This window comes from Hypanus sabinus, unplaced genomic scaffold, assembly GCF_030144855.1.
Source record: "Hypanus sabinus isolate sHypSab1 unplaced genomic scaffold, sHypSab1.hap1 scaffold_1213, whole genome shotgun sequence".
NCBI lineage: Eukaryota > Metazoa > Chordata > Chondrichthyes > Myliobatiformes > Dasyatidae > Hypanus > Hypanus sabinus.
This window is the reverse complement of record NW_026779274.1, coordinates 8123-33103: the sequence shown is the minus strand read 5'-3', so window position 1 is coordinate 33103 and position 24981 is coordinate 8123. Positions and strand designations below refer to the sequence as shown.

At 46.6% G+C, this 24981-nt stretch overlaps 1 protein-coding gene across 1 annotated transcript; it reads left to right on the top strand.

The window, feature by feature from the left end:
* The first annotated feature begins 2270 nt into the window (after positions 1-2270).
* Positions 2271-24680, top strand: LOC132386566 (C-type lectin domain family 9 member A-like). Its single transcript, XM_059958843.1, has 8 exons — positions 2271-2352; positions 3946-4014; positions 7838-7957; positions 8954-9070; positions 19277-19444; positions 22877-23019; positions 23393-23457; positions 23729-24680. The coding sequence occupies exons 1-8, from the start codon at positions 2286-2288 to the stop codon at positions 23916-23918; spliced, it is 939 nt and encodes a 312-aa protein (XP_059814826.1). The 5' UTR covers positions 2271-2285; the 3' UTR covers positions 23919-24680.
* Positions 24681-24981: the final 301 nt, after the last annotated feature.

Sequence of the window (24981 nt, the reverse complement as noted above, 5' to 3'; positions counted from 1 at the left end):
TTTTAGGTATTTCAGAAAAGAAGGGAAGGGAGCCAAAACACGTGAGGTCCTGGCACTGTTGATCAGAGATAGTGACACAGCTGCAGAAAATGTGGTCCCCTCAATTATAGCAGGGATATCGAGTTGCAGATAGGGGAACAGATCCTGGCAAGATGAAATAATGACTCAGTAATGATTCAGTAGTCGCGATGGGAGAATTTAATTACTCAAATATAGATTGGCATGTCCCTAGAGCAAGGGGTTTAAATCTGGTGGAGTTTTATAGGTGTTTCTCAGGAAGGGTTCTTGGCACAATATGTAGATAAGCCTACAAGAGGAGAGGCTGTCCTTGATTTGGTACTGGGAAATCAAACTGCTCAGGTGTCCGATCTTTCAGTGGGAGACCCTTTTGGAGATAGTGACTATAATTCTATTTCCTTTACAATAGCATTAGAGCCAGACAGGAACAGACAATCAGAAAAGTGTTTAATTATAGTAAGGACAATTATGAGACTATCTGGTAGGAACATGGAAGCTTAATTTGGTAACATATGATCTCAGGGAAAAGTATGGAAGACATTTGGCCAATGTACATTCGATGATTTTTGAGGAGACAGGAAAGTTATGGTAGGGTACAGCCAACAGCCAAATATACTCAGTGAGCGATTGCAAAAAGCACTTGTTAGATATCAGACAGTCTACGAATGCTTCCGGTCGGTGCACAAAATCAGAACTGCACATCTGTTGTTAGTTCCTGCATTACCACGGCAATGTCGGAGAAAAGTTAATATTACCTCATTCTTGGAATGAAAGTTTGCTGACTTTTGTTAGCTCGCACAAGCAGAGCAGCGTCTTCAGATACTCAAGCTTAGCAACAACATTTAGTATTTTCCACAATAAAACAAAAGAAACATATCATAGGAACGTAAGATGTAGGAGCAGAATTAAACCATTTGGGTCATCGAGTCTGCTCCACCATTTCATTGTGGCTGAAACTTAGAACCATAGAACCTTAGAACATTACAACACAGAAACAGGCCTTTTGGCCCTTCTTGACTGTGCCGAACCTTTTATCTGCCTAGTCCCACCGTCCTGCACCTGGCCAGTATCCCGCCATACACCTCTCACCCATGTACCTGTCCAAGTTTTCAATGTTAAAAGTGAGCCCGCATTTACCACATCACCTGTCCGCTCTTTTCACATTCTCACGTGAAGCCCCCCCCCCCCCACAATTTTCCGTTTAAACTTTTCCACCTTCACCCTTAGCACATGAACTCTGTTTTTTTTTTTCTCCCCTAGCCTCAGTGGAAAAAAGCTGCTTGCATTCACTCTCTCGATACCCATCATAATTTTATACACCTCTGTCAAATCACCCCTCATTCCTCTACGCTCCAGGGAATAGTCATAACCTATTCAACCTTACTCTGTAACTTAGTTTCTCAAATCACGGTAACATCCTTTTAAACCTTCTCTGCACTTTTTCAAACTTATTAATATCCTTCCTGTAATTAGGTGACCAAAACTGCACACATTACTGCAAATTTGAACTCACCAATGCCTTAGACGACCTCATCATGACATCCCAGCTCTTATACTCAAAATTTTGATTTATAAAGGCCGATCTGTATCCCCAGATCCCTCTATTCTACAGCACTCCTCAGTGCCGTACCTTTACCTTGTATGCTCCACCTTGATTTTCCCATCCAAAATGTAACGCCTCACACTTGTCTGTATTAAACTCCATATGGCATTTTCCAGTCCGTTTCTCCAGCTTGTCCAAATCCCATTGCAAGCTTTGAAAACCTACTTCACTGTCCACTACACCTCCAATCTTTGTATCATCAGCAAATTTGCTGATCCAATTTACCTCATTATCATCCAGATCAATGATATAGATGACAAATAACAATGGACCCAGCACTGATCCCAGTGGCACACCATTAGTCATAGGCCTCCACTCAGAAAAGCAATCCTCCACTCCCACACTCTGGCTTCTCCCATTGAGCCAATGTCGAATCAAAATTACTACTTTACCATCTATACCTAGCAAATTAATCTTCTTAACTAACCTCCCATGTGGGACCTTGTCAAATGCCTTACTGAAGTCCATCTCTACGGGACATTCTCTCGCACTCTCATTCCCTCTCCACGGCTCCTCTCCCAACCCCAGCTCTCGCTTCCTCTCTTTTTCAGCTGTTCAGCTTGTGTTTTTTGGTGTCGGTCTGACTCAGCTTTCAAAACGGGCTTACTCTGACAAAGGTTACTTCTCCTTCCTGAGCTCAGACGCACAGAGCATCCTCCACAGCATGGACAACACCGAGACGTACATGAATATGAAACGCACAATTACTGGATCAGGGGCACCTTCCCAAGGTGAGTGTGGCAGAAAGACGAAGGGAGGGAGTTTCAATTTGAGTCTGACTCCGAGAGCGTGTGTTGGATAGTGTAGGTGGAAACCCCCTCTGCGTTTGACCACGGGAGTTTGTGATGGCACAGTGTGGAGGGAGCGTCTCTCTGTGTCTGATCCCAGGACTTGTGAGACGCTGCACAGGGAGATTCACTCTGTATTTGACCCCGGAAAAGTGTGATGGGCCGGTGTGGAGCTAGGTTCACTCAGTGTCTGATCCTGGGACGATGGTGAGGGAACCTCAGCCAATTTCGGAACCTGATGTATCGTACGTGGGGTCGAAAGTCAAGACCCTCTCTGTGCCCCAGGTCCGTAGAGATGGAAGTCAGTTTCATCTTTGTTGCCTTGACTGGGTTTATGTAATTTGTCGAATCCTGTCGAGAAACCTCAGGGCAAACTTACAGCTGACCCTAATGATTCGCTGTTTGAGAATATGTCAGAGGGAACGCGCAGGACAGGCGACTAGGAGGGAGCAATGTGGGATGGCAGGTGAATCAGGAGCACCGTGGGAAGGGTGGTGTATAGAGCGGGCAATGAGAGATGCGGTGATGAGGGAACCCCCAAAAATATATTTCTGATCCTGTCGTATTTTCCATCTCCTCCCCCCACGCACTCTGCACAAACCGTACCTCTTCCCCCCACTCTCTCCCTTTCTCTCTCACACTCATTCTTCTGTTTCCCCTCTCGACTCCCCTCTATCCCTCTTTTCCCATCTCATCCACACTCCGCTCTCTTGTCCCATCTCTCCCACGTCCCTCATCAACCCTCTCTTCACCCTCTAACTATTTCCCCCATACTGCTGTCACTCATTCGCTCCTCTCTAACGCCCCCTCCCCTCTCTATCCCTCCTGGAACCTTTCTCTCTCTTCCGTACCCCCTCTCTCCATGCCCTCTTTCACGCTCTGTCCCATTATTTTCTCTCTTCCACTCTCTCCCTTTCGCTCTCTCTTTCCCTGCTCTGTTGCCTCCCTCTCGCTTGATTATTCTGTCCGCTCTCTAACAATCTCCCAACATCTCTATACCCCTTTTTACCCATTAACTCTTCCCTCTCTCATTGCTCACTTTCTTAATCCTCTCTTCTCTGTCACCCTTCCCCGGACTCCCACTCTGGCTCTCTTTCTGCACTCTTTCCCTCACTCTCTCGCTCCTTTTGACTCTTCCTCTCTCCCCCAACATTTCTCCATCCTGTACTTTCTACTCTCTCACCCCTCTGCCTCGCCTCTCAATCCTACTCTCCGCACTGCCTACCTCACTCCCCTCACCTCACTTTACCCCTCTCTCCCCTATTTCTCCTTGTTCTCTTTCCCCAATTCTGCTACTTTTTCCCACCCATCCCCACATCCCCACATCTCAGTCTCTCTCAACAACTCAATCGAACTCAATCGAACAATTGTTGTTGAACTCCCCGTCTCACTTCCCTCTCTTGCCTCCCTTCATCCCTTTCGCTGTCCCCAACCCTCTCCCCCCACCGTCTCTGTACTCTCTTCCCTTCCCTCTACACCTCACAGTCCCCGATTCTCTATCGCGCTATCTCACACTTGTTTATCTCTCTCTTGCAGACGATCTGACCTCCACCTACACCGAGCTGAACATTCGGAAAGTCGAACGCCTCACCAATACACAAGCAGGTCAGTGATGCAACAACGACGTCATTTTGGAGGGCTCACATGTCATAATCCCAAATGCCCAGGTGTGTAATGCATTCGTCTCTACCAATTGCCTGGCAGCTCGTTCCACAGACTGACCACCATCTGGGTAACAAACCGTTGTGAATCGGCTCACCTGTTGAATCTATTGCCCCTCTCTCCTTATACGTGTGCGCTCTGCTCGTCGATTGTCCAAGTCTAGGGGATACCATTGCGCCCATTCACTCTGTCTGTGCTCCTCGTGACTTTATATACCCTTGAAAGGTCATCCCTGTGCTTCAAGGAATAAAGTCAGAATCAACCCAACCTCTTTCCCTGACTGGGTCCCTGGAATCTCGGCAACGTCATCTTGAATCTCCCCGTGCACACATTTCCAGTTCGATGGCATCTTTCTGGGAACAGGACGACCAACCCTAAACACCATACTCCAAGTACGGCCTCATCGACGTCCCGTACAACTGCAACATGACCGCGTTACTCCTGTACGCAAAAGACAATAGACAATAGGTGCAGGAGAAAACCATTCAGCCCTTCGAGCCAGCATCGCCATTCATAGTGATCTTGGCTGATTATCCACAATCAGTACCCCGTTCCAGCCTTTACCCCATAACCCTTGATTCCGCTGTCTTTAAAAGCTTTATTCAACTCTTTCTTGAAAGCATGCAGAGAAATGGCCTCCACTGCCTTCTGGGGCAGAGCATTCCACATATCCACAACTCTCTGGGTGAAGATGCTTTTCTTCAACTCAGTTCTAAATAACCTACCTCTTAGTCTTAAACTGTGACCTCTGGTTCTGGACTCCACCAACATCGGGAGCATGTTTACTGCCTCTAGCGTGTCCAGTCCCTTCATAATCTTATTTCTTTTAATCAAATCCCCTCTCATCCTTCTAAATTCCAGTGTATACAAGCCCAGTTGCTCCAATCTTTCAACATATGACATTTCTGCCATCCCCGGAATTAACCTCGTGAAACTACGCTGCACTCCCTCAATAGCAAGAATGTACTTCCTCCAATTTGGACACCAAAACTAAACACAATACTCCTGGTGTGGTCTCACCAGGGCCCTGGACCACTGCAGAAGGCCCTCTTTGTTCCTATACTCAACTACACTTGTAATGAAGGTCAACATGCCATTAGCATTCTTCACTGCCTGCTGAAACTGCAGGCTTGCGCTCAATGACTGATGTACAAGAACACATCGATCTCGTTCTATTTCCCCTATTCCTAATTTGACACCATTCAGATAGTAACCTGACTTCCTGTTCTTGCCGACAAAGTGGATGAACTCACATTTATCTACATTAAACTGCATCTGCCATGAATCTGCCCACTCACCCAAACTGTCTAAGACACCCTGCATTCTCCTAACATCCTCCTCATATTTCACACTGCTACCCAGCTTAGTGTCATCTGCAAATTTGTTAATGTTACTTTTAATCCCTTCATCTAAATTACTAATGTATATTGTAAATAGGTGCGATTCCAGCACCGAGCCTTGCGGTACCCCACGAGTCACTGCCTGCCATTCTGAAAAGGACCCGTTAATCCCTACGTTTTGCTTCCTGTCTCCAAATCAATTTTATATCCATGTTAGCACCATTCTCCCAATACCATGTGCTCTAATTTTGCTCACTATTCCCCTAAGTGGGAACTCATCAATGGTTTTCTTAAAGCCCAGGTGCACTAAGTCCACTGGCTCTCCTTGTCCATCTTCATAGTTACATCCTCAACAAATTCCAGAAATTAATCAAGCATGATTTCCCCTTCGTAACTCCATGATGACTCGAACCAATCCTGTTACTGCTATCCAAATGTGCCGCTATTTCATCTTCTATCATTGACTCCAGCACTTCCCCACCACTGATATCAGGCTAATTTCTTGTTTTCTCTCTCCCTCCTTTCTTAAAAAGTGGAATAACAATAGCTATCCTCCAATCCTCAGGATCTGATTCTGAATTATAGAACATTGGAAAATGATTACCAATTCGACCACGATTTCCAGAGCTACCGCTTTATGTACCCTGACATGCAGACCTTCAGGCCGTCGGGATTTATCAGGCTTCAGTCCCATCAGTCCAACTAATACCATTTTCTGCCTAATGTGGATTTCCATTAGTTACTCAGTTGCCCTAGGTCTTCTGACCACTATTACAACTGGGATATTGTCTGTGTCTTCCCTAGTTAAGACAGATCCACATAACTTGTTCATCTCGTCTTATTCCCCATAATAAATTCACCCGTTTCTGCCTTCAAGGGCCCAACATTTGTCTTAAATACCTTTCATCTTCATATACCTAAAGAAGCTTTTAATATCCTCCCCGATATTCTTTGCTAGCTTACCTTCCTACCTCATCTTTTCTCCCTGTATTGCCTTTTTAGTGATCTTTTGTTGCTACTTAAAAAGTTTCCCAATCCTCTGGCTTTCCGTTCATTTTTGTTATGTTATTTTTATACTGTCATTTACTTCCCTTGTCAGCCACCGACGCCCCCTACTCCCCTCAGTATCTTTCTTCCTCTTTGGAATGAACTGAACCTGCACCTTCTGTATTATTGTCAGATATACCTGTCATTGTTGTTCCACTGTCACCCCTGCGAGGGTATCAGTCAACTTTGGCTAGTTCCTCCCTCATGGGTCCATAATCCCCTTTGTTTACCTGTAATACTGACATCTCCGATTTTCCCTACTCCCTCTCAAACTGTAGAATAAAACTTATCATATTATGGTAACTACCTCGGAATGGATCCTTTACCTCGAGTTCCCTTATCAAATCCGGTTCATTACCCAACACTAGATCCACAATTGTCTTCTACTGGGTCGGCTCCAGTACAAGCTGCTCTAAGGATCCAAATCGGAGTCACTCCACAAACTCCCTTACCTACATGTTGCATTAGCTTTGCGACATGCTAATTTTAGGTCTTGATTCAACTTGCCCCCTGCATCCAGGCTAATATTTGGGGGCCTGCATATGACTCATATTACGGTATTTTTGCCCTTACAATTTTTCAGTTCGATCCATACTGACTCTACACTCCTGATTCTATGTCACCCATCGCAAGGGACTGAATTTCATTCCTCACCGGCAAAGTCACCCCACCCCCTCTGCCCAACTGTCTGTCCTTTCCATAGGACGTATACGCTTGAAAAATCATTTCCCAGTCCTGGTCCTCTTGCTGCCATGTCTCTGTTATTCCTATAACATCATACTTGCCAATATCCAACTGAGCTCAAGCTCATTTACTTTATTTCTTATACTTCGTGCATTCATATATAATACGTTTCAACCATCACTTCCCTCACTTCACACATTGATCCCTATTGCACTTGGCCATACGCTCCGAATCCTTCCTGAGCTTTCTGCCCCTTTAATTGTGTTGTCTTTCTTAAGTTTTCTATTTCTCTCTTTTCCTTTAACTGACATTTTGTTTCCAGATTTCCCCTCTCCTCCCCCACTTACTAGTTTAAAAACACCGGTGTTGCAGTTGCAACCCTGCCTGCCAGAATGATGGTCCTCCGCCTCTTAATGTGCAACCCGTCCCTTTCGTTCTTCTCCATCCACACTGCCAGTTGAATTCCTCTCCTCATTCTGTCTCCCAATTTCCCGCGCAGCGCTTTCATCCCTCACCTTATTTCCCCTCTCCATCCATCCATCCATCTGCTGCTCAGTCTCCACATGTTACTCTACCCTAGTTCCTGTTCTTCCTCAACTTTTCTCCCTGACTCACAATCCGCCCCACCATTCTCGACCTGTCCCTTGCCTTTCTCTTTCTCTCTCTCTCTCAAATTCTCTTCCACTCTGTTCCAGATGGTCTGGACCCCACCTACTCTCAGCTGAACTTTCGCCTAAATGAACTTCCGATCGCTCAGGATGAAGATCATCATATTGCGTCAAGACCAGGAAAAATGCCAGTGACTGCTCAAGCAGGTCAGAGTTTACATTGATGACGCCATTCTGAAGGGATCATCTGCTCTTCGCACACTTGTACAAATGCTAATTCATCTGCATCGACCATTTCTCTGGCTGTTCCTTCTACAGACAGAGTACCGTCTGCTTAAAAAATAATGTCACTCTGGTCTGCAGTTAAACCTCTTTCTGCTATTCTTATCAGACATGCTCCACAATCCATATCTCTCTCTCTCTCTCTCTCTCTCTCTCTCTCTCTCTCTCTCTCTCTCTCTCTCTCTCTCTCTCTCTCTCTCTCTCTCTCTCTCTCTCTCTCTCTCTCTCTCTCTCTCTCTCTCTCTCTCATCTTTCTACGCCCATGGAATTTCTCTCGGCGGTTATTTCCCTCCTAACTGGGATGAGAATTGCAGATAAAAACACAAAATGCTGTGACAGACAGCATCTATGGGAGGAGGTAGTGACGACGTTTCGGGCTGAAACCCTTCATCAGGAGTGAGGTAACATAGGATGGTCGAGGAGGGATAAGCAGTGTTGGGAGGGATGAAGTGGAGAGCTGGGAAGTAGGCTGGAGGGAAATTGGGTAGGGGAAGCTGGAGAATTATAGAATTAAAAGAGAAAGAATGGTAGGGCTGGGGGGACATTATAGTGAGGGGGGAAAACAAGAGATAAAGAGAAGCAGACTAAAATTATAGATAGGGACGTGGTAAGGGGGGGGGGGGTTCAGACCTCCCGTCCCTATTCATAACGCAAAGACCATCGGTAGAGTCTCAGCAATCTCTTCCCTCGGCTTCCATTGCAGCTTCCTTTACATTTCGTACGTTCCAGGCGACTTATCCAAGCCGATGCTTTCCACAAGGTCCAGCACAACCTCTTTCTGAATATCTACATCCTGAAGCTTTTCAGTCTGCTGCAAGTCAACACTGCAATCACTACGATACTGAAGTAAATTATTCATTAGTAGCTCATATTGTCATTAAATATTGATTGTGACCTTATGGTCGTATTGTCTCTCCACAGTTGCGCAAGCACGAGATTCGAAAGTGAAGGTCGGAAATGTACTGTTCCGTGTGATCTGCCTACTCTGCCTAATTATAGGCGTCTTCCTCGTGACAGTGGCCGGTCTCTCGATCCATGGTGAGTGGAACGGGCTCCGGATGGAGTCAGACCGTAAATAAAGAGAGTGGAATGATTTGTTACTGTAAAACACAACAACGACACCAAAATCCACCCCCAACTTTCAGTTCGCCAATTAAAAACTCCTCACCGTAGGGAAGAGGGATGAGGTCCTGAATTGTGAGTTCCCGGAACTAGGCAGAAGGGTGAAGAACAGGACCTCAAGGGTGGCGTTCTCAGGTTTGCTGCCAGTACTACGTGATAGTGATAGTAAGAATTGGAAGAGATGGCAGTTGAATACGTGGCTGAGGAGTTTGTGCAGGGGGCAGGGCTTTAGATTTTTGGACCATTGGGATCTCTCCTGGGGAAGGTGGGACCTGTACAGATTGAATGGGTTGCACCTGAACTCCAGTGGGATCAATATCCTTGCTGGAAGGTTTGCTAGCATGGTCCGGAGGGTTTAAAATATATTGCAAGGGGAATGGGACCAGGAGCGATGGAGCTGTGAAAGAAGTGCATGGAGTAAAGGCAGATGCAATACATAGAGAGGCTTTGAGGAAAGAGAAGCAGAATAAAGGGTGTAAAGGTAGTAAGGTAGAAGGGCTAAAGTGCGTGTACTTCAATGCAAGAAGCATCAGGAACAAAGATGATGAACTGAGAGCTTGGATGCATACATGGAATTATGATGGACTGGCTATTGCAGAGATTTGACTGGCACCAGGGCAGAAACGGATTCTCCATATTACTTGAAGGGGAGAAGCGGTGGCATTACTGGTCAGCACAAGAAAGGGTGGGTACCGGAGCACTATCCACTTTTGAGTCAGTATTAGTGCCACAGCGTGTCGTCAAGCCGACTGGGGAATACAATACTGGATCCAGTATTAGGAAACGAACAGGGACAGGTAACTGATCTTTCAATGGGTGAACCTCTGGGGACAATTACCACGGCACCCTGGCCTTTAGCATTATCATGGAAAAGGATAGAATCAGAGAGGACAGGAAAATATTTAATTGGGGAAGTGAAAATATGAAGCTATCAGACTAGATTTTCCGGTTGTGAATTGGGATGATAATTTACTGGGAATTATACTATAGACATAGGACCATAGAACCACGGAACATTGCGGCACAGATACGTGTCTTTTGGTCCTTGTTGGCTGTGTTGAACCATTTATCTGCTTAGTCCCAGTGACCTGCACCAGAATCATATCTCTCCATAAGCCTCTCATCCATGTACCTGTCCGTTTTTCTTAAATGTTAAAAGTGAGCCTGCATTCACCACTTCATCTGGCAGTTCATTCCACACTCCTACCCTCTGTGTGAAGAAGACGGAACCCATAATGTTCCCTTCCAACTTTTTCCCCTTCAACCTTAAACCATGTCCTCTGTTTTTTTTTTTTTTATCTCTCCCCGAGCGTCAGTGGAAAGAGCCTGCTTGTCCTCACTCTATCTATATTCATCATCATTTTATACACCTCTATCAAATATCCCCTCATTCTTCTACGCTCCAGGGAAAAAACTCCTAATCTGAACAATGTAAGCATATTACAATTATAGCGCGGAAACCGGCAACCTCAGTCCTTCCAGTCCGTGCCGACGCTTATTCTCACCTAGTCCCACCGACCATAACCCTCCATTCCTTCCCTGTCCATATACCTCTGCAACTTTACCTTAAATGACAATAACGAACTTGCCTCTACCATTTCTACTGGAAGCTTGTTTCACACAGCCGCCACATTCTGAGTAGTGAAGTTCCCCCTGTTGCTTCCCCTAAGCTTTTGCCCCCTAACTCTCACTCACTTTTGTCCTCTTTTATGAATCTCCTCTACTCTCAAAGGAAAAAGCCTATCCACGTCAACTCTATCTATCCCCCTCATAAATTTAGATGCCTCTTCTCAAGTCCACCGTCAACCTTCTAAGCTCCAAAAAGTAAAGACAAAACTTGGTCAAACTTTCTCTGTAAGTTAGGTGTTGAAACACAAGTAACCTTCTAGTAAATCTTCTCTGTACTCTATTTGTTAACATCTTTCCGACAATTCGTTGACTGGAACTGTACACAATACTCCAAATATGGCCTTAACAATTTATTGTACAATTTTAACCATATATCGCAACTTCTATACACAATGCTCTGATATATAAAATAAGGCATACCAAAAGCTTTCTTCACCACCCTGTCCACGTGAGATTCCATCTTCAGGGAAAAATGCATCATTATTCCTAGATCATTCTGTTCTAATGCATTCTTCAATGGACTACCATTTCCCAGGTATGTCCTATTTTGATTAGTCCTACCAAAATGCAGCACCTCACACTTATCAGCATTAAACTCCATCTGCCATCGTTCAACCCACTCTTCTAACTGGCCTAAATCTCTCTGCAAGCTTTGAAAAACTACTTCACTATCCACATCGCCACCTATGTTAAAATCATCTACATACTTACGATCCAATATACCACCCCATCATCCAGATCATTTATGTATATGACATATAAAATTGGACCCAGGACAGATCCCTGAGGCACAGCACTAGTCACCGGCCTCCAACCTGACGAACAGTTATCCACTACTACTCTCTGGCATCTCCCTTCCAGCCACTGTTGAATACATTTACTACTTCAATATTAATAGCTAACGACTGAACCTTCCAAGCTAACCTTCCGTGTGGAAACTTATCAAATCTATTCAACCTGCTTTGTAACTCAATTTCTCAAGTCCCGGCAACATCCATGTAAACCGTCGCAGCATTCGTACCTTATTAATATATTTCCTGCAATTCGGTAACATAAACGGCACGCAATATTCAAAATTTGGCCTCACCAATGCCAATGCCTTATACAACCTCGCCATAACGTTCCAATTCTTGATGTCAGTACTTTGATATATAAATGCCAATGTACCAATAGCTCTCTTTACTACCCTCTCTACCTCTGAGGGCACTTTTAGGGAATTTTGTAATTGTATTTCGAGAGCCCTCTTGTCTCCTGCTCTCCTCAGTGCCCTACCATTTACGTTGTATGTTCGACCTAGGTTTCTCATTCCAAAGTGCAATACCTCACACGTGTCTCTATTAAACTCCATCTGCCATTTTTCAGCCTATTTTACCAGTTGGTACAAATCCCTCTGCAAGGTTTGAAAATCTTCCTCACTGTCAACTACACCTCCAATTTCTTTATCATCAGCAAATTTGCTGATCCAATTTACCACATTGCATTCCAGATCATTGATATAGATGACAAAGATAAAATGGACCCAGCACTGATCCCTGTCACACACCACTAGTCACAGGACATTTAGTCGATGTTTTGGGATCTCTTGAAGGATGTTAGGGATAAATTTGTTAAATTTGTTAGGGATAAATAATGGTAGGGTGAAGGAACCATAGGCAACAAGTGAGGTGGAAAATCTAGTCAGGTGGAAGGCAGCATATATGCGGTTTAGGAAGCAAGGGACAGATTGTTCTATTGCGGAACACAGGGTAGCAAGAAAGGCGCTTAAGATGGGGCTGAGGAGAGCCAGAAGGGTAGATGAGAAGGTCTTGGCAAGTAGGGTAGGGCATTCTTCCAGTTATGTGAAGAATAATAGGAAGACTGGAGTGAAGTTGGGAGCGATTAGAGATAAAGGTGGGAAGGATAGCTCATTTAATTCCGTTGTTTAAAAAAGGCTCAAAAAGTAAGCCAGGAAATTATAGGCCGGTAAATTTGACATTGGTAGTAGGTAAGTTATTGTAAGGAATACTAAGAGATAGGATCTGCAAGTATTTCGATAGACATGGACTTATTCGAAACAATCAGCATGGCTTTGTGCGTGGTAGGTCATGTTTAACCAAACTATTAGAGTTTTTCGAGGACGTTACCAGGAAATGGATGAAGGGAAGACAGTGGATATTGTATTCATGAACTTCAGTAAGGCCGTTGACAAGGTCCGCATGGGAGGTTAGTTAGGAAGATTCGATCGCTAGGTATACATGGAGAGGTAGTAAATTAGATTAGGTATTGGCTCAATGGAAGAAGCCAGAGCTTGGTAGTGGAGGATTGCTACTCTGAGTGGCGGCCTGTGACAAGTGGTGTGCCACAGGGATCTGTGCTGAGTCCATTGTTATTTGTCATCTATATCAATGATCTGGACGATAATGTGGGTAATTGGATCAGCACATTTGCTGATGATACACGGTGTGGAGGTGTAGTGGACAGTGAGAAAGGTTTTCAAAGCTTACAGAGGGATTTGGACCAATTGGAGAAATGGGCAGCAAAATGGCAGATGGAGTTCAATGCGGACAAGTGAGAGATACTGCACTTCAGGAGGTCAAACCAAGGTAGAACATACAAGGTAAGTGGTAGGACACTGAGGAGTGCAGCAGAACAGAAGGATCTGGGAGTACAGGTACATAATTACCTCAAAGTAGCATCACAAGCAGATAGGTTTGTACAGGGATCATTTGGTACATTGGCCTTTAGAAATCAAAGTATTGTGCTTAAGAGTTGGAATGCAATGGTGAGGTTGTATAAGACATTGGCGAAACCGAATTTGGAGTGTTGTGTGCGGTTTTGGTCACCAAATTACAGGAGGGATATTAATAAGTTTGAAAGGGTGCAGAGAAGGTTAATAAAGATGTTGCCGGGACTTGAGAAACTGAGTTACAGATAAAGTTCGAATAGGTTAGGACTTCATTCCCTGGAGCGTAGAAGAATGAAGGGTGATTTGTTAGAGGTGTATAACATTATGATAGATATAGATAGAGTTAATGCCAGCAAGCTTTTTCCCTCTGAGGCCGGGCAGAAAAAAAAAATCAGAGTTCATGGGTTAAGGGTGAAGGGGGAAATGTTTAAAGATAACATTATGGCGGCTAATATTCCCTTTAAGCAGAGAGTGGTGGGAGTGTGGAATGAGCTGCCAGATTAATTGGTGAGTGCGGGATCACTTTTAAGGCTTAAGAAAAACCTGGACAAGTATATGGATGAGAGGCGTTTGGAGGGATTTGGCCCAGGTGCATGTCAGTAGGATTAGGCAGAAAAAAGGTTCGGCAGAGCCAAGAAAAGCAAAAAGGCCTGTTTTTGTGCTGCAATGTTCTAAAGTTCTATGTGCCTGGATACTGCGGAAGAAAGCACGGTCCTCACTGAATACTTATCTTCAGCTTTCACCAATGTGAGAGAACATGATGACGGTGAGGACAATATGAGGGACGTTGATATTCTGGAGCATGTTGGGAGTAGGGGAGAGGAGTTGTTGGAGTTCTTAAAATTCATTAGGACGGATAAGTCCCAAGACCCTGACAAAATATTCCACAGTCTGCTCCAAGAGGAGAGGGAAGAGATTGCTGAGCCTCTGTAAAAGATCTTTATGTCCTCGTTGTCCACCGGAATACAGCCTGGGGAATATTCCGTCAGGCACCGGGGACTTACCCGTCCTAATCTATTTTAACAACTTCAACACCTCCTCTCCCTTAATATTAACATGCTCTAGAACATCAACCTCACTCATATTGTCCTCTCCGTCATTAAGTTCCCTCTCAGTGCTGAATACCGAAAAGAAGTATTCATTGGGGAGCTCGATCACTTCCAGAGCCTCCAGGCACATCTCCCCATTTTTATCTCTAATTGGTCCTATCTTCAATTCTATCACCCTTTTGTTCTTCACATAACTGAAGAATGCCTTGGGGAACTTCTTTGCCCTACTCGCCAAGGCCTTCTCATGCCCTCTTCTTGCTCTTCTCAGCCCCTTCTTAAGCTCCTTTCTTGCTATCCTATATTCCTCAACTGCCCCATCTGATCGTTGATTCCTAAACCTCATGTATGCTTGCTTCTTCCAGCTGACTATTTCTTCCACCTCACTTGTCACAAACGGTTCCTTCACCTTACCATTCTTTGTCTTCCTTAGCAGGACAAATTTATCTCTAACATCCTGCAAGAGATCCCTAAACATCGACCACAAGTCCACAGTACATTTCTCTGCAAAAACATCATCCCAGTTTACACCCGAAAGTTCGAGCCTTAAAGACTCATAAGTTGCCCTTCCCCAATTATAAATGTTCCTGTCCACTCTCATTCTATCCTTTACCATGATAATGCTAAAGGCCAGGGAACAGTGATATCTGTCCCCCAGATGCTCAGCCACTGACAGATCTGTGACCTGACCCGTTCGTTACCTAATACTAGATCTAGTATGGCATTCCCACTAGTCGGCCTGTCAACATACTGTGACAAGAATCCAGGCTGGACACACTTAGTAAACTCTTCCCCATCTAAACACATTGAACTAATCAGTTGCCAATCAATATTAGGTAAGTTAGTCACCCATGATAACAACCCTCTTATTTTTCCACCTTCCCAATATCTGCCTCCCAATCTGATCCTCGGTATCTCTGCTGCCACCAGGGGGTCTATAGAATGCCCCAGTAGAGTACCTGCTCTCTTCCTGTTCCTGACGTCTAACCAAACTGACTCAAAAGAGGATACTGCTACATTAACCACCCTTTCTGCAGCTGTAATAATATCCTTACCGGTAATAGATAGATAGATAGATAGATAGATAGATAGATAGATAGATAGATAGATAGATAGATAGATAGATAGATAGATAGATAGATACTTTATTCATCTCCAAGGGGAAATTCAACATTTTCCCAGTTTCCCATACAATTATTGTAGCAAAACTAATTACATACAGTAGTTTACTCAGTATAAATATGATATGCATCTAAAATCACCCTCCCAAAAAGCATTAATAAATAGTTTTTAAAAAGTTCTGAAATAGTTTACTGAAGTGCATTGAGTGGTACCTTAAGCTCAGTCCTAACCCCGGCACTTTAACATGTCTTGGCCCTAGTGGTTGAATTGTAGAGCCGAATGGCGTTGGGGAGTAATAATCTCTTCATCCTGTCTGACGAGCATTGCATTGACAGCAACCTGCCGCTGAAGCTGCTTCTCTGTCTCTGGATGGTGCTGTGCAGAGGATGTTCACGGTTTTCCATGATTGACGTAGTCTACTCAGCGCCCTGCTCTCTGCCACCGATGTCATCCTGTCCAGTTCTGTGCCCACGACAGCGCCCGCCTTCCTTACCAGCTTATTAAGACTTGAGGCGTCCCTCTTCTTAATGCTGCCTCCCCAGCACGCCACCACAAAGAAGAGGGCGCTCTCCACAACTGACCGATAGAACATCTTCAGCATCTCGCTAAAAACATTGAATGACGCCAGCCTGCTGAGGAAATACAGTCGACTCTGTGTTTTCCTGCACAGGGCATCTGTGTTGGCAGTCCAGTCTAGCTTCTCGTCTAACTGCACTCCCAGATACTTGTATGTCTTAACCTGCTCCACACATTCTCCATTAATGATCACTGGCTCCATATGAGGCCTAGGTCTCCTACAGTCTACCACCATCTTCTTGGTCTTGGTGATATTGAGACGCAGGTAGTTTGAGTTGCACCATATCACAAAGTCCTGTATCAGTTTCCTATACTCTTCCTCCTGAACATTCCTGACACACCCCACTATGGCCGTGTTTTCAGCGAACTTCTCCACATGGCATGACTCCGAGTTATATTGGAAGTCTGATGTGTGCAGGGTGAAGGGGACCGGAGAGAGCACGGTCCCCTGCGGCGCTCCTGTGCTCCTGAACACCGTGTCAGACCTATAGTCTCCCAACCGCACATACTGAGGTCTGTCTGTCAAGTAGTCCGTTATCCAAGCCACCATATGTGATCCTACTCCCATCTCCTTTAGTTTGTGCCTTAAGATCCTGGGCTGGATGGTGTTAAAACCACTAGAGAAGTCCAGGAATTTAATCCTCACAGCACCACTGACACTATCCAGGTGAGAGAGGGATTTGTGCAGCAGGTACGTGATAGCATCCTCCACTCTCTTCCCTTTTTCCGCTCTCTCTATCCCTTTTAAAGCACTGAAGTCCAGGAATATTAAGAATCCATTCCTGCCCTGGTGCCAGCCATTTCTCCGGAATGGCCACTACATCACAATACATCACCTTTGTTCCTGATGCTTCTTGCATTGAATTGCGCACACTTGAGCCCTTCCACCTTACGATCTTTACACCCTTTATTCTGTTACTCATTCCTCAGTTCCTTTCTATATTTTAATCTGTCTTTACGCCATACACTTATTTCACTGCTCTATTGCTCCGGGTCCAATCTCCCTTGCTAATTATTCTAAACCCTCCCGAACCATGATAGCAAACATACCTGCAAGCCTATTGCTCCCCCTCGAGCACAGATTCAACCTATACAATCTGCACACGTCCTGACTTCCCCTGAATAGATCCCAATGAGCCAAAAATCTAAACCCCTGCCCCCTGCACCAGATCCGCAGCCACGCATTCAACTGCCATCTCCTCCAATTCTTACCATCGCTATCACGTAGCACTGGCAGCAATCCTGAGAACGCCACATTTGAGGTCCTGTCCTTCAGCCTTCTGCCTAGTTCCCGGATCTCACACTTCTGCACCTCATCACTCTATGTCGTTGGTAGCAACATGTATCACGACTTCTGGTTGTTTTCCCTCTCGTGCCAGGATGTCAACACTCGGTCAGAGACATCCCGGACCCTGGAACCCGGAAGACAGCAAACTATGGGGGTTTCCTTCTCACGTCCACAAAATCTCCTGTCTGCTCCCCTGACTATAGAGTCTCCAATGACGACAGTTCTCCTCTTCTCCGTCCCATCCTTCTGCACCGCAGGGTCAGACTCAGTGACAGAGGCCGTTCCACCGTGGCTCACGCCTGGTTGGTCTTCCTCTCCAACAGCATCTTCAAATGTCTCTCGAGTCAAAGCCTTAAATCTCCACACCTTCACTGGCCCACTCACTCATTGGCCACTTTCCACAGAAAGAGAGGTAATGGTGCAGCTCTATAAAACTCAAGTTAGGCCACACTTGGATTATTGTGTCCGGTTCTGGTCGCCTTAATGTAGGCAGGACGTAGAAGCATTGGAAAGGGTACAGAGGAGATTTACCCGGATGCCGCCTGGTTTAGACAGTCTCATTTATGATCAGAGATTTAGGGAGCTAGGGCTTTACTCTTTGGAGAGAAGGAGGATGAGAGGAGACATGATAGGGTTATACAAGTTATTAAGAGGAATATATAGAGTGGACTCTTCCCTAAGGGCGCACTACTCAATACAACAGGACCTGGCTTTAAGGTAAAGAGTAAGAAGCTGACGGGGGTTATTAGAGGAAGTTTTTTTAAAAAATGTTTTTATTCAGAGAGTGGTTCGTGCGTGGAATGCACTCCCTGAGTCAATAGCGGAGGCAGAATCATCACTGAAATTTAAGAGGCTGCTTGACAGGTATGTGGGGAGTTATATGGGAGGCAGGGTTTACGGGTCGGCATAACATTGTGGGCCGAAATGCCCGTACTGTGCTGTACAATTCCATGCTCTATCTTCTATAACACGGACACTCCTCTGACCGTGAAAAATACACGGCCTTGACCGTAACACAATCAAGACTCGTCCTGACACCGACACTCCATTCACCATAACATTAACAATGCTGTTACCGTATTACGGTCACGACCTACAAAGAGACATAGATACACTCCTAACCGCGACATTGAAACGACCATCGCCGTGACACGCACATGGCTGTCACACTGGCTGCATGGTACCCTTCAATAACTTCGCCATGTCCCTGATGGCGTTACTGATAAACTCCTCAAGGCAGCACCGAAACACACCTCACAGTGACACCGATACGTTCTTCACCGTGACGCTGATGTTGCGTACACCGTGACATCTTCACGCTCCTCAATGTGATCCGCTCCGCACCGCATTGTGAAAAAGACTCAGATGTCACTGTAACACCCCGTACCGTGACAGTATCGCGCCTCAACATAACATCGATGCACCGCTCACTGAGGCAATTAGGCGCACCTCACCCTGACACAGGCAAACCCCTTACCGTAATACCGACAGTTAAATTCACAGTGACGCCGGCACATTCCTCACAGCAACTCGGACATGCCCCATACGATACTGACGCAGACCACAATAGAAACAAAAAAAAAAGACTTTCACCGGGACATTGATATACCCCCTAGCGTGACACAGACACTCCCATCAAGGTGACGCCGACGCCTCTCCCTGTGCCATCAGTACATCCTTCACTGTGACGCCCTTCTCCGTGACACTGACGCAACACTCTCTGTGACCCGTTCGGTGGTGTGACGCTGAATCACGTGTTACTGTAAACGCTAAAAATCCTTCACCATCTCACTCAGTATCACAGATTCGTCAGTCTTACGAAACATGTCAGCGAAACTCTAATCTGTTCGATCTTAAACGAATGAACAACGATCTCCGTCACCAGTTCACTGAGATGGAAACGAAGTACAGATCTGTCAACGAAACCAAAGCTGAAATCTGTGAACTGTTAACCAGCAGAAGAGGTGAGACATCATCCCCCACTTTCACCCTCTCCTCATCACAGGGCAGGCATGGGGAGAGGAAGCGTCACTCTGTGCTTGACATCGGGAGTGTGTGAAGAGTTGGCAGGCAGGGTGATTCACTCTGTGGTTGACCCGGTGAGTGTGTGATGGGATTGCATGGAGGGAGTTTCCCTCTGTCACTGAATCCAGGAGAGTGTGATGGGACATTGTGAATTTTGATTCACTCTGTGTCTGACAACGGGATTGTGAGACGTAGCATTGCTACTTCACCCTGTGTCTCCCTCCGGCAGTGTGTGATGGGACAGTGTGGAGAGAGATTCACTCTGTGTCTGACCCAAGGAGTGAGTGACGGGACGGTGTGGAGGGAGATTCACTCTGTGTCTGACCCCGGGAGTGTGTGATGGGACGGTGTGGAGGGGGATTCACTATGTGCCTGAACCCGGGAGTGTGTAATGGGCTCGTCGAGCGGGAGAGCGATTGTGTTTGATTCCAGGAGTGTGTGATTGGACAGTGCAAATGGACGTATATTCTATCTGACAACGGATTGTGTGATTGGATATTGAGCAGGGAGTCTGACGCCGTGAGTGTGCCACAGGAGGGTGTGGGTGGAGCTTCTCTTTGTGTGAAAACACAAGTTGGTGTGATGGAACGGATCAGAGAGAGAGTCTCACTCTGTGACCCGCCAGGAGATGCTTGATGGGACGTAAGGATGGAGATTCACACTGTATTAGACTCGGGAGTGTGAGATGGGGTCGTGTGGAGGGAGCTTCACTCTGTGACTGAAATTTGCTACGTGGTGCGTTGAGAGGCAAACGATGGAGAATCACCCTCGTCGTGTGTGCTGACGGAGTTTATTTCTGTGTCTGACGGCTGGATTGTGCGATGGGGCCATGGAGAGAGATTCACAGTGTGCCTTATCGAGGCTGTGTGTGATTGGAGGACGTGAGGGATCTAAATTCTGTTCCCTGATCCAGGGAGGTAGCGAGGGGTGGTGTGGAGGGTTCTTCACTGTGTGCCTGAGGCCGGGAGTGTGTGATAAGACGGTGTGGAAGTATGGAGTCTGACAGCCGGAATGAGTGACGAGGACATGGAGAGAGTGCTTCACTCTTTCTTTGACCTATCATTGCGTGACAAAGCTTTGTGGAGGGAGCAAAATTCTTTGTCTGACAACGGGAGTATGTGATGGGACAGTGTTGACGGGAGCATCATTCCACGTCCGACCCCGGGTGTCTGTCATGGGTCCGTGGAGAGAGGTAATCTGCGTTCGACCTTGTTAGTGTGTGATCGGACAGTTTGCAGGGATTTTAAATCTGTGTCTCACCCCGTTTGTGTATGATGGGTCGTTGTGGTTGACACAGTGTGTATGCCATGGGTAGCTATAGGCGGGAAGGTGGGGGGGGGGGTGTTTGGTGTGAGAGCGTTTTTGGCGGGCGTGTGTCATGTGTGCGCCTGAAACCGAGAAAGATAACATGTGCTTGGATGTGTTCGGCTCCGCGTCGGAAACCAGTGGAGTGTGACAGGACGATGCGGAGGGAGCTTCTTTCGTTTACTGACGCCCGTTTTGTCTGATGTCACCGTGTAGGAGGAGCTTCATACAGTGTCTCACCACGGGAATATGCGGTGGGGTGGGAGTGTGGAGGCATATTCACTCAGTGTCTGACACCGGGAGAGTGTGATGGGACGGTGTGGGGGGGGGGGGATTTAGTCCGTGTCAGTCCCCGGGAGTGTGTGATGGGACGGTGTGGAGGGAGATTCAGTCTGTGTCTGACAACGGGAGAGTGTGATGGGATGGTGTGGAGGGGGATTCACTCTGTGCCTGACACCGGGACTGTGTGATGGACGGTGCGGAGGGAGACTCACTCTGTGTCTGACACCGGGATAGTATGATGGGACCCTGAGCCTTCATTCTTCGGCTGTCTCCGAGGTTGTGTAAAGGAGAGGAGCGGATTGAAATTCTATGTGTGTCTGTCCCTCAGGTATTTTGTGATATTGTGGGGGGTAGGAGATGGGTATCTGACTCCTGAAGTTACTGATGAGGAGGAGTTGAGGGAGCTACACCTTGTGATTGGTCTGGGAGACTCAGCTTGAGTATGGCAGCAGGAGAGATTAGACGGTGTAGACGAGCTTTCCTTTGAGACTGACTATGGGAGGGTATGATGCGAGTTTGTATCTGACCCCGGGAAAGTGCAATGGGGCAGTTTAGAGGGCGTCTCATTCTGTGTCTGACCCCAGAAATGTGTCTTGGAACAGTGCGGAGTGGGAGTCACTCTGAGATTTACACCGGGAGTATTTTATGTGTCAGTGCAATGCGTCGTCACACTGTGTTCAACTCTGGGTAGTGTGATGGGTCTGCATGGGAGGAGTGTCACTCCGCGTCTGACCTCTGTGGGCTGTGAAAGAACACTGTGGAAGCAGCTTCATTCTGTGACTGACACAGTGTGCGTGTGAGGGAATGCTACGGAGGGACAATCCGATCTTTGGAGTGTGTGATGGGACAGTGTGGAATTGTCCAATCTGTGTCTGAACCTGGGAATGTGTTTTCGGAACTTTTCTGCATGGCAGACATCGGGATGGAACGCTGACATGCGTTTGCCCTGTCAGGATGTGTGTGATTGAATGGCCTGCAGGGATCTTCACTCTACAACTGACACAGGGATCATGTGAAGAGATTTCATTGTGTATCTAATTTCGGGACTGTGTGATGGGACTGTGTGGAGGAAGATTCACTCTGTGTCTGATCCCGGGAGTGTGTGATGGGACGGTGTGGAGGGAGATTCACTCTGTGTCTGACACCGGGAGTGTGTAATGGGACGGAGTGGAGGGAGATTCACTCTGTGTCTATCCGCAGGAACCTGTGACTTGACAGTGAGCAGAGTGCAGTCTGAACCCATGTCAGTGATGGGGCCGTGGATAGAGATAGAGAGAGAGAGAGAGAGAGAGAGAGAGAGAGAGAGAGAGAGAGCTTCACTCAGTGTCTGACCACGGGGGTGTGCGATAGGAGAGTGTGAAGGCAACTTCAGTCTGTGTCCGAACCATAAGCGCGGCAGTGTGTTGTTGTGGAGGGAGCAAGGTCAGTTAGACATCACTTTGTGTATGACTCCGGGAGTGTATCAGGGGACTTAGGTAGAGGGGAGTCTGTAATGGAAGATGTGGAGGGAACTTCATTCTGTGCCTCTGTGTGGATAGGTCCACCTTGTACGAGACTCACTCAGGATCCTGACCCCTGGAGAATTTGATGGATGGTTTGGAGGGACCGGCACTGTGCTTGGTCCCTGTTATTGTGCGATGGGTCGGTGTGGGAGGAGATTCACTGTGTTCATGACCTCAGGTGTGGGTGAAATTCAGTCTGTGTGTTACACCGGGTGTGTATCAAGGGAAAGTGTGAAGGGAATTTCAGTCTGTCTGTCACATTTCCTTGTCCCTGATTTCCAGAGCAAACTTGTTCCGAAGACTGGATCAGAAAGAAAGATCGGTGCTATTACATAACCACGTTTACAACAGCTTTCCCCAGAGCGGTGCAAGAATGTTCAAACCGTGGTTCAAGGCTGCTGGAAATCAATTCAAGGGATGAAGCGGTATGTGTCACAACACGAGAAGATTACACAGTAACACAAGAATCATCACACACTCTCGGGGTCAGACACAGAGTGAATCTCCCTCCACACCGTCCCATCACAAACTCCCGGTGTCAGACACAGAGTGAATCTCCCTCCACACCGTCCCATCACACACTCCCGGGATCAGACACAGAGTGAAGTTTCCACTCTCTCTCTCTCTCTCTCTCTCTCTCTCTCTCTCTCTCTCTCTCTCTCTCTCTCTCCCTCAGACACTCACACACTCGCTCTCTCTCTCACTCTCACTCTCTCGACCATCCCATCCCACACTCCCCAGTTCATACATTGGAAGAGGCTCCTCCTAAACATTAATTGATGAGGTTTAATTTTGCAGAATGGTGTTTCCAACGCTATCGGCAATCTATATGGATCTTATTGGATTGGAAAATGCGAAGCCGGGTGAGATTCGGATTCACACTGGATTCTGGCTTGTGACTGGGTCAGGGGGATTAGTTTGGAGACACACCGTGGCTGTGCGAAGTGTGGGGGTCACGATCGTAGATTAGATTACGACACAGGGCCGTGGGGAATGAAACGGGTCTGGGGTCTAGTTTAGGCGGATCACTTGCCTTATGGAAAGAACACTGAAGGGGAATTAAATTAGTGACTTCTCGGGTTTCCTCCTGGAGCTGTTTTGACTCTGCTAAATTTCTTTAACATTCTTTGATAGGGAATCGGCTTCTAGTCTTATGTTGAAGCATGACAGTGGAATGCCCAACTGCGGTAACTGCGACTCTCCCGGATGGGGGATCCGTTGCAATCGTCGACACCGTTTCATCTGCGAGAAGTCTGCACATTTTCGCACGGATATTCCTGAAAAGATCCAGGATCTCTGTCAACAATCCGTTGGGCCAAACTGATTCACATTACAATCCGTCTTCCTCTCCCGTCTCTCTTCCCCACTGTTGTCCACCTCATCCTCAAATTCCCGCTTCACGCACTCTGCCCTTCTCCCAAATACACCCCTCCACAACTCGCATCCCATTCCACCAACACGCTCCTACATTCCTCTTTCCCCAGCATACCATTTTATTTACCACCATTTCTCCCACTCTTCTCTCCCCCACCCGCATCGTTCTCCACCACTCCACATCTGGTATCCCTCCCCTCCTCTCCACCCACTCTCCCCTCACTCCTGTGTACTCTGGTTCACAGATTTCCAACTCTGGGGTAAAAGACTGTGCTCTATTTGTGCTCCTCAGGGTTTTATACACCTCTGTAGAGTCACCCCTACTCCCCAAACAATAAACTCCCTACGCCAGCCCGGCCTCCACAACTCAGCCACTCGAATCCCGGCAACATCCTCGTAAATCTCCCTCTGCACTCTTTCCAGCTCATCTTTCCTACAGCAGGGCGAACAGAACCGAACACAGTACTCCAAGTGTGGCCACACCGATGTCCTGTACAACTGCAATGTGACCTCCCGACTCCTGTACTCAGTGAAGACCAGCGTGCCACATGTCCTATCTATCCGTATCGCGTGTTTGCCACCGGAATCACCATCTTATTTATTGTTTTTGACTTGTACCACCCGAGAGTAGATCATTTGCACAATCGGTACTCCGCAATGCCGTAGATTTAATATAAGTTCCAAAAATTAATAAACTCAGCAAATAGGGGAATATCGAGGCTGTTCATGTATCCGAGAAGGGTTTAGTAATCTGATGGTGGGGGTGGAAGTTCAGTAGTTTGTTTTAAGTCGTCGAGTGCGGATCGTCAGGCACCTGTACCTCCACCCCGATGGTACAAATAACGACAGGCACTTCCCGGGTTGTGAAGGTCCTCAGTAATGGATGAGGTAGTTTTTGAATAATTCCTCTTTGTGGGGTGGGGATGTGGTTTGACTGCGATGGGGTTGGCTGAAGCTATAACCCTCTGCAGCCTCCGGCGACCCTCTGCATTGCAGCCTCCACACCAGGCGGA

Excerpts from the sequence above, each read along its gene's own strand:
- LOC132386566 (XM_059958843.1), top strand. The coding sequence starts at position 2,286 with ATGGACAACACCGAGACGTACATGAATATGAAACGCACAATTACTGGA. Across the intron at positions 9,071-19,276 it reads GGCCGGTCTCTCGATCCATG|TATCACAGATTCGTCAGTCT; the intron begins GTGAGTGGAACG and ends CATCTCACTCAG. Across the intron at positions 19,445-22,876 it reads ACTGTTAACCAGCAGAAGAG|AGCAAACTTGTTCCGAAGAC; the intron begins GTGAGACATCAT and ends CCTGATTTCCAG.